The 10,650-nt window shown below is 34.0% G+C and overlaps 1 protein-coding gene across 1 annotated transcript; it reads right to left on the bottom strand.

The window, feature by feature from the left end:
• Positions 1 to 2,321: 2,321 nt before the first annotated feature.
• Positions 2,322 to 6,988, bottom strand: LOC143227876 (uncharacterized). The gene has a single exon (XM_076459231.1). It carries the CDS (start codon positions 6,083 to 6,085, stop codon positions 3,662 to 3,664), a length of 2,424 nt encoding a protein of 807 aa, XP_076315346.1. The 5' UTR covers positions 6,086 to 6,988; the 3' UTR covers positions 2,322 to 3,661.
• Positions 6,989 to 10,650: the final 3,662 nt, after the last annotated feature.

Raw genomic sequence — 10,650 nt, 5'->3', positions numbered from 1 at the left:
CCACTAAAGTACCAACAGAACAACAGAATGTTACTTTGTAGTTTTACACTTAAAATATCAACAAACAGACGTATTTGGTTTGTGTTTCATGATATGCATGTGTTATTCGTGTTACTGTTTTGTAGCATTCTGCTTTATTGTTGTACTTACAACATCTTAGTCTCTATTTTACTATTTATATCATCAAATTTCATTCAATCTATCCAAGCTCAGCTTATATGTATTACAAAAAGAGAGTAAGTGGTACAGAAATCTTTATAAGGTTCATATGTGCAGCATTGTCTCGTAAGCGCATCTTAACGTAAGTTTACTTAGGGCTATATCGGCACACTTTATGAACAGCACAGTTCAGCTTCTTCAGTTATTGTTTCAAATAGAATTATTGTATATGAATATCGTAGAATAAATCAGAATTACTATTTAAGTCAATAATGTATCATATTCATTAAATTTACAACGCTACAATCAGGAGTTCGATTCCCGTCAATTTAGCTCAGCAGAGAGTCTGATGTGGCTTTGCTATCTGAAAAACACACACACATTTATTAAATTATTTGTTTGTTAGGAATTAAGCACAAATCTAAACAATGGGCTATCTCTGCTCTGTCGACTACTGGTATCGAAACCTGGTTACTAGCGGTTCGTGTCCGCAGACATACCGCTGTGTTACTAGGGGGGTTACATTACTCCTACACATTCTATACTTAACGTTTAGCTCATATACACAGGAATTATCTTGGTATTTGCGGTTACACATAATAAATAACTTATTATAAATAACATGCATATACGATGAACCAAGTGAAGACTTCGCGCTTAATATGAAAACTTCTGTATGTTATGTTATTAAAATATTTTGAAACTTCATTCGTTCATACTTACATACATCGTCATGCATTTCAGTAATACAATATTCATTCTTTCTTACTTCATATACATTTAAATTAATCTTATGTTACCATGACAGAAATAACATAATGAGTTTTCCAATATGGTAATATTTTAAATTAACAATTAGTTACACTAATAAGAAAGAATAACTTTAGCCTTTCCTGTAGCCGTTCAAAACCTAATAATTTAGAACTTACTTGCTTCGTGTAATCGCTGTCGACACTGAATAATTGCTATAATTTCAACAAATATTTGTCTTGTAAATTAGATAGAACACTATAAAATGTTCTTTTAAATCTCACGCAAACCGCTATTGTAAACTCGACTAGAACAAACCCGTCTTACATAAGTTAAATGAAAACGTCTTTCGTAAAATCTAATTATTATGTATGGAATATGACAGCATATAAACAGCATATAAGTTTATTTTTATAAAAATTACTAAGTGATATAGTTGTATATGTAAATATTAGCAATTATTTATAAGCATCAAACTTCGTATAGGTTTCGTCCTTTAAACAAGATTTTTTAGGGAAGTAGGTTTAAAGGTAATTTGAAGTTAGTTACATTAAAACTTAATAAAGTATCTGACTGTAAAACAACTGGTGTAATTAATTGTTGATTTTACAGGTTATAAATAAATTTTACGGTATTTTTATGTAAGTTGTGAATGTCGTTTTATTTGTGATTTTACATAGATTACATACACCTAACTTAAATGTGGGTTATCATTGGGCAGTCTTAAATAAGAACACTTTCCAAACATAAGACAGTGATTTTCCGGTGGGTGAATATTTCGCTGAAAGTGGTCTTTAAATACTCGACTAACCTCATTTAAATCGAGAAATATTTCAACATCTTGTTTGGATTGCTAACGAATTAATTTATACACTGTTTTGGATTCATAATTTTGTGAAGTTGTGTTTGTATTTTCATGTAAAATTCACGTTTTAAAAACTATATTATGTATTTTAATACAATTTTTACTTTCAATGGGACTAGCTGGTTTCAATTTTTCAGGTAACACTTTTATTCCTACAATTACTCTTTGATTCCAATAAGTACACAAAAATAATACGTTTGTTTACCAGTTAGTAGAAGTATCCTATTTAAGGATATCGAGTAAGTAATTACTTCCTATATCATATCGATCTGATCTTCAGTACTATGAATTGTTCCCAAATTATTAATATTACTGAATAATTTTTGTTTGTATTTCTACAATCAGTAAAACTTAGTCGTTAGCTTGTAAACACTTTCCAGTTATAATACTTCTAATAAAAAATTGAACATTCTTCTCAGATAACAAGCATTTTTGTAATATATATATATATATATTGAAATAATATATAAGTGTAAGTTTAAATAACTGTTTTAAAATACACTTGTTAATATTCTTTTTCTAATCCTTGAAGATTAATATCCAGAATAAAATATCGCGTGATAAACTTGTTATTTTTTTACATCAGTTAAAAAAATTTACTTGATCGTTTGATTTCAAATCACCAAAAATTTTAACTTGTTTTGAATAGAAGCAAAAAAAAACAAACAAGAAACAAGAATATTTCACTAAAAATTCGAATGGTTTACGTTGTATTTTTATGTACTGTAATTGTGGCCAGATGGTTAAGGTGCTCGACGTGCTATTTGAAGGTCGCGAGTTCGAATCCCCTTCTTACCAAGCATGCTTGCCCTTTCAGCCGTAAGGGCGTTATTGGTGTCGCTCACTCCAATTATTCTTTGGCAAAAGCGTAGCCCAAGAGTTGGTGGGAGGTGATAACTAACTGCATCCCTTTTAGTCTTTCATTGCTAACGAGTAACTTTGCACGAAATTCAAACCATACTATAATTCTTGGAACCACTAAATAAAAAGCAGCGAACATTAAGTCAAGGAAAATCTAACGTTTGAAGGAATTAAACTGTTTTCACTAAATATTAGACGATACAAGTAGATCTCTGTACTCTTGTTATATACATAAAGAATGAATAAACCAATATTACACCAAAGCGTTTATTTTATTATTTTTATTATAATTATATTTCGTTACATGTGCTCTGCTGACTCAATAAAAAGTATTGGGGGTTTATAATGTCAAAGATCGGGTTTCGATTCCTGAAGTGAGGACACAGATAGTCCATAATGCAGCTTTGCGTTTAACTGAAAACAAACGTCGTTACATGCATCAACATAAAAAATATATGGATTTTTTAGAGGAATTGATTTTCCTCTAATAAACTAAAATAGTTTATATCTTCATTAGTTTTTCCACTCATTCGTTCTGATGTCATCAAATGTTAGATGTATTTGCATCTTAATTTTAAAATTACCTAAAAGGACATACAAAAGGTTTAAATGGTCTGAATAAAACTGTCTCACAAGAAAAATTTGTGAGTAAATTTATAAGTTCAAACTTACCTCTAACACTTTTCTAAATAAAAAGTAACTCGTAGAATCTAAAGATATTTTGTTTATCTCTCATGGTTTGTTTGTTTTTGAATTTCGCACAAAGCTACATGAGGGTTATCTGCACTAGTCTTCCCTAATATAACAGTTTAAGACTACAGGGAATACAACTAGTCAAGACCACCCATCGCTAACTCTTAAGCTACTCTTTTACCAACAAATAGTTGATTGACCGTCACATAATAACACCTCCACAACTGAAGAGGCAGGCATGTTTGGTGGGACGGAGGATTCGAACTCGCGACCCTCAGAATACGAGTCGTGCATCCTAACCATCTAGTCATTCCAGGCAGACTTCTCATGAACTTAGGATACAAACCCCCACGCTCTCAAATATATTAACATTTTTTCACCATACAGTTTTGGTAAAGATGGATCAAAAACGTTTTGTGTACTTTTAGGGTTACAAAGTTTGTCTCGATAATGATGAATAATAGCGGTCTCTGGGCTAACGTCACTCCTCTTCCAACCATATAGCATTTTAGTAACGAAGTGTATTCCAAAATATTCAGCCGTTTCCGGTTTAACGATGTATTTCCGCCACCACCAACTGTTGCTATATGATTTTCTAATAAGTTTGGTCAGGGTGAACAAACTTGAGTTTCCTATTTGATTATCCTGAGCTTTACTGGGCAGAAAATCTGAAAGTGATGGAAGCTGAGGGCAAAATCGAACCTCTCTGAACGTGAAGTATCCGCTAAGTCCAAACGAAGACAAGGACCACAACATATTCTGAATGTTAGGGTGTTTCTTAAGCACCAGGAACTCATCAACGTCCACGTTTACTGTGTACTCATACCGATACATGCTACGATAGTTACAATCTTGTCGCATTAGACGATGAAGTAGCTGAGTAGTTTTAATAGTTGCATCAACAGTAAAAGGAATTGTCCATGGCACGACCGTTAATGAGATTCCACTATTTTTCAGAAAGTTCAGAAAATTGATGATTTCATGTGAGATCTGATATTTGTAAACGAAGAAATGGTTAATACCTATTATTGTATAATAAGCGAAAAACTCGGACAAAAGTTCTTTGTTGGTAAAAGGACCATAAAGAGGTTTGACGCACATAACTGTTCTTCCTTTTCTTTTCATAGACTCCGATACACCAGGAAAGACATTAACTGTTATCCACGTTGGCATAACCTTTGTATCTTCGTGTCTTATCGCAACAGCAGTAGGTACATCAGTGTATGAAGTGAAAGGAATACAAATCAAAGTCACAGAGAGATGTAACTTATCTATATTAACGACAGTTACAGTTCCAGGAAATTCATGGTCTTTTGACCGCAATAGACAAGATGGCTGAAAAAAATATTTTTCTTTATTAGTTAGAGTGGGACCAAGAACTGCGAAAATCCTCACAAATGGAGCTGCATTAAAATTTTTTCTGTTATCCCAAAAAGCAGAATAAATAAAAAGACCTCTATCAACCTCTTTCCAATCTGTAAAATCCTCAATCTCATCAACTAAGTTGAATCTCTGAGTAAATATATTCCTGTTTGGGGTTACGGCTTTAGCTGTCAATGAATCCTGAAATGAATGCCTGTTATTATTTTCATATTTCAAACGAAGTACCTCATTCATTTGTTCTTCCACGTTTAGAGTAGGTGAAACTTTGTGAGCCTCTTCAACTAATGACAATATTTTTTTACGTTCATTTTCCCTCAGGTTTCTGTCAAACAGCCACGAAAGGGTATCTAAATCCTCTGAAATAACTGTTTCTCCCACATTTGGTTTCCCATTTCTTTCCGAATATTCCCCAGGAATCAAGTTTAAGACATCTTGTTTGTTAGTACGCTGTTGTTGTTGATCATCCGTGTGTTCGCTCATTTGTTGTTTTATTTTCTCATTTGGTATTCTCAGAAATGTGGATAAAAGGCCTTTATTATTATTGTTGTTGTTGCTTTGTGCATAGCCATTAATATTCCCGTGGATTTTATAGTTGTAATCTCTTAAATTATCAGCAATTTCATTAATCGGAATTCCTTCAAGTATTTGGGAAACAATGTAACGTTTTAAGGGGTCTTCTACCCGATGGTCAAGGCCATTCTCTCTGTTCTCATTTCCTGGGTCCAAATGACTATAAGATAATTGATTTTGGGCTTCATTTGTGTTCATTATCACTTTCGGGTCATCATATTTCGGAACAAAGTTGATCATTTTATCTGTATTAAGGTCGTGTTCAGCCTCCATCTTCCCTTTAACACCACCAACCTCCAACGCTATGTCTTCAAATTCATCTCGATCATCAAGCTCTTTCCTCAAAAGATCAGCCTTGAGCGACTGATCTTCTAAATCGTTTAATTCACCACCAGCGTCTTCTAACTCGTTTTCCATGTCTCTATTCACATCTCGCTGATTCTCATAAAATCTTGATTTTAGCTGTGGGTCATTCTCAGCATCATTTAACTGAAGCTTGTTGTTACTTATTCTAATTTTTCTTTCCATGTCATATTTTGTATTGTCGACTTTCTGAGCAGAAACAAGGGTGTCTTTGTTCAAAGAGCCACTGTATTTCTCATTAGAATGACCTTCTATAACATTCAAAACGTCACTCACTTCCGCTGCAGGTTCAGTGATGAATTGCTTAGCAACACGTTTGACTTCAAGATTATGAATCGTCGGAATTATAAGCAACAGAACTCCACAATATGTTACCAAAATCGTTATATATATAATTATAAATGAGATTTTTCGTCGAGACCATTGGTGAATTACATTCATGTTTATAAAGTCCTATTTGTAATGACTTCACTTTATTTTCAAAAGTGTTTATTTAACTTTCTAAATATTTCCCGTTAATAACGTTTCTCGTAATTGATCAGGTGCTCAGTATAACGTTATAATAGTTTCTATTAACTTACTACCACCTTATTGCTGGCTTTTGCGTCGAAGATAAACCACCACGTGACCGTCAGGATATAGTCCTGTGCTTTTGTTTGTTTGTTTTGAATTTCGTTCACAGCTACTCGCGGGCTATCTGCGATCCTATGTTCTCAGATGAATATAAAGAAACATTCTACAAACTCCTTAATTTGCATTTTTAAACCATTTTTTAAATCGGTAGAGAAATCTCAAGAGGTTTTTCTACGATTTATCTATTCAGATAAAGCTTCTCATGTTTCCATACATTTTACTAATTTATGAACTGTTTATCTAAGTAAACTATCGTCTAATGTTTACGTTTTTGTAATCCGTTAAAAGGGACTAGTACAAGGTTAACAAAAGTGTCCTTTATTATAGGTCTCGTAGGAAATTTCTTGATCTCTTCTCCTGCAGTGTCATAAGTAATTTTTAGGTCACTGACCATGTCGTGGGTAAGAACATGGATATCACTCTTACACTTTACAACTGCTTCACAATACTTATGGCTTTTTGCAATCCTTTATCATAATGTTCCATACAAAACCCACTTCACTTTCTATGTTAATTCAAAATGTTTATTTCATTTTCACATTCACACAATAAGTGGTGGAAATAAACACTTGATTTTACACAGTTTTCTACACTTCTCCAATCACCATATAATAATTAACTGATGTAACAAAAGAATTAAAAACCGCTTCTGGACTTACTTTTCGTTCTTCATCAGCTAGACAAAAAACAAACACACAAGCTCCGAAACGAACCACAGATATTATTACTATGCGTTAAAGAACATAGATGAAAAGCATTATATGTACAGGCAAACTAACACAGCTGTCCTATGGAGGACACACAGATGGTTGGCGTGATATACACTCGTTCATATTTCTAATTATAGTATAAAAATATACGCAGACAAAGAACTACATTTACCAAATATTCAAAAGTCTTAACCTACATATTCGAATAGACAGAAACACACTCAATGTTAAAGCATTAAAATTCTACGAATTACTTGATATTTTGTTCCAATAAAATAAAAACCACTCATCCACATTTAATAAACGTTGTGTTAAAAAGTTTCATTGTAATAGATACTTTGGAAAAGGAATGTTTCGGCTACTCTGTAATGCGAACAAACGATCTCTCTATATATATATAAATATCACAGTATTCCATATCGCTATATGATACAAAAATAAGTTAACAACCAAAACAAACGATTGTTTGGATCGTGCGATCACAAAAGCAGCCTGTAGGACACACTGTTAGTGATTTTCCACCTTTTCTACCTCGAACTGTGGTAATTAAAATTATCACATATTTTCCGACGATATGCTATATGTGGTCTCTTACTTATTTCATAAACCAAACTTTAAAACAATCCATTAAGAAATATCTCCGATTTTGAATGAGTTTCTTCCTTTTTTTTTCTTCTCACGGAAAACTTTAATTGATAGAAAACATACCGAAATTTTATAGAATTCTTTTCTCAAATTTGGTAAATCTTTTCAACTTATAATTATGAGTCTCGTTTACTTGTAAATTTATTTAATAAAAATCGCTTAAATTTGATGAAAATCTTTCTGCACGTCTACGCAAAACGTCACGAGAGCTATCAGTCTAACATTTTTATTACAGAAGAGCAAAAGTGAACAGTTTTTCTAGGTCATATCATTCAGAGTAAAGACGACTGATTTAGAGCAGCAAAACTAGTAGGACGTGTAGATGCATAAATACTGGTTAACCGAAGCAAACTAGACTAGCAGTTCCTAGATCATGTTTTCAAAAGAACGATACAGTGAATGTTTATTATTCATTATCAACTCTTCAGCACAAATTTACTAAATTTTATGACATTATCATAATGAAAGAGCGTTTTGCATCACATGATATTATCTTGATAGAGCGCAGCTGATTACATGCGAGTGGCACTCGACTCGTAAACTGAGGGTCGCGTGTTCGATTTTCTATCACACCAAACATGCTTATCCTTTCAGCTGTGGGGTATTATAATATGACCGTCAATCCAACCATTCTTTGGTAAAAGAGTAGCCCAAGAGTTGGCGGTAGATGATGATGACTAGCTGCCTTCTCCCTAGTCTTACACTGCTGAGTTAGGGACGGCTATCGAAGATAGACCTCGTGTAACTTAAAGTTTACTTTAGCGTGACCTAAGTGTGAATGCAAAGTTTTATTATTTCTGAAAGAAACGACAGAAACTTCCGTAAAAATATATTTTAATGGATCATTATGTTAAAGTGTTTCTTTAGTATCCGGGGTAGAGTTTTTAGTTTTGGGTGATAGGTAATATTTAGTGGAACACAAAAATGACTGGTTTTAGGTGGAATGTAATATCTAGTGGAACACGAGAATGGTTGGTTTTAAATAATAGGTAGTATCCAGTGGATCACGAAAATGATTGGTTATAGGTGATAGGTAATATCTAGTGGACCACGATAATGATTAGTTTTAGGTGATAGGTAATATCTAGTGGAACACGAAAATTATTGGTTTTAGATGATAGGTAGTATCTAGTGGAACACGAGAATGATTGGTTATAGGTAATAGGTAGTATCTAGTGGAACATGAGAATGATTGGTTATAGGTGATAGGTAGTATCTAGTGGAACATGAGAATGATTGGTTTTAGGCGATTGTTTCAATATACCACGTGGTATATTGTCAGCTTTCTCATCTTGTTGGGTGATAATGTTTTGTTTATATTCCCTTCCAGTCACAGTCTACTTTAAATAATTAATATGACGTCACGTAAGACTTCTGCAAATCCACAACTGACAACCTGGAAAAAAAATTGCTGTTACAAATTCCATGTACACAATATGTTCCACTGAACAACAACAAACACTTGATGTTTTTATTAACAAAAGAACCAAGGCTTTTGAAAATAACGCGAAAAGCAACAACAAAAATACATCACGATATTTCACATTGGGACAAAGATTTCTCCCATCAAACATCTCCCATCATTTCTGTTTACAACAAAATATTAACTTTCAACAAATGCATACTAGTGCCGCTGGTTAGTAACTCCAACAATGTAAACAACTACATTGAGTTCTCTTTTAAAATGATCCTACTTCTGATTCCACTGACACAGTTACTTCTCCGTCCGATCGACCAAAATCCAAGAACACTTTCAACGTCGTCAGTTTGTCCACAAAAACACTAATTGAAGCTCAACACAAACTTGTTAATAAAGGTCTTAATGTTTTCCTTCCCCTAAGTCCCTCGCTAGTACAGCGGTAAGTCTACAGATTTACAACGCTAAAATCGGGGGTTAGCTTCCCCTCGATGGGCTCAGCAGATAGCCTGATGTGGCTTTGCTATAAGAAAAACACACACACACCTTCCTCTCAATTATGGATATTTTTAAAGTCATTTCCGACCTCCAAGAATTTGCACGCAGATTAAGACTTCGAGAATTTTTTTTCACAGCCAAACTACTGAATGCAATAATTTCGACTCACAATTTAAAGAAAAATCCTTCTGGTCACCCTCAGGGAACCACATCTAGAAAGTTTTATTACTGTAATTGAAAATGAAGTAATTCAAGCTATTAACTCTGACTCAAAAGTAAAAAACAATCTCTCCCATAGTGAACATTCTGCTCTAATTTCACTGAAACATGAAAATATGAAAATAAAATTATTATTAAACCAGCTGATAAGGGCGGGGCCATTGTCATTCTAGGTAAAACTGACTGTATCAACGAAGCTTACCGACAGCTTAATGACACAAACCACTATGAAAAGATAGATTTGGACCCCACACCGCAGTTTGTTAAAACAATCGAAAATAAGCTAGGTAGTTTACAGAAAAGCAAACACATCAGCCTTGATATGGTACAGTTCCTTTTACTTAAACACCCAGTTCGAGGTCGCCACATCAGCCTTGATATAGTACAGTTCCTTTTACTTAAACACCCAGTTCGAGGTCGCCACATCAGCCTTGATATAGTACAGTTCCTTTTACTTAAACACCCAGTTCGAGGTCGCCACATCAGCCTTGATATAGTACAGTTCCTTTTACTTAAACACCCAGTTCGAGGTCGCCACATCAGCCTTGATATAGTACAGTTCCTTTTACTTAAACACCCAGTTCGAGGTCGCCACATCAGCCTTGATATAGTACAGTTCCTTTTACTTAAACACCCAGTTCGAGGTCGCCACATCAGCCTTGATATAGTACAGTTCCTTTTACTTAAACACCCAGTTCGACATCAGCCTTGATATATCAGCCAGTTGATATAGTACAGTTCCTTTTACTTAAACACCCAGTTCGAGGTCGCCACATCAGCCTTGATATAGTACAGTTCCTTTTACTTAAACACCCAGTTCGAGGTCGCCACATCAGCCTTGATATGGTACAGTTCCTTTTACTTAAACACCCAGTTCGAGGTCG

The sequence above is a fragment of the Tachypleus tridentatus genome, chromosome 1, assembly GCF_004210375.1.
Source record: "Tachypleus tridentatus isolate NWPU-2018 chromosome 1, ASM421037v1, whole genome shotgun sequence".
NCBI classification, from domain to species: domain Eukaryota; kingdom Metazoa; phylum Arthropoda; class Merostomata; order Xiphosura; family Limulidae; genus Tachypleus; species Tachypleus tridentatus.
Note: the sequence above shows the minus strand (reverse complement) of the source record. Positions and strands in the feature narration are given on the sequence as shown.

Excerpts from the sequence above, each read along its gene's own strand:
- LOC143227876 (XM_076459231.1), bottom strand. The coding sequence starts at position 6,085 with ATGAATGTAATTCACCAATGGTCTCGACGAAAAATCTCATTTATAATT.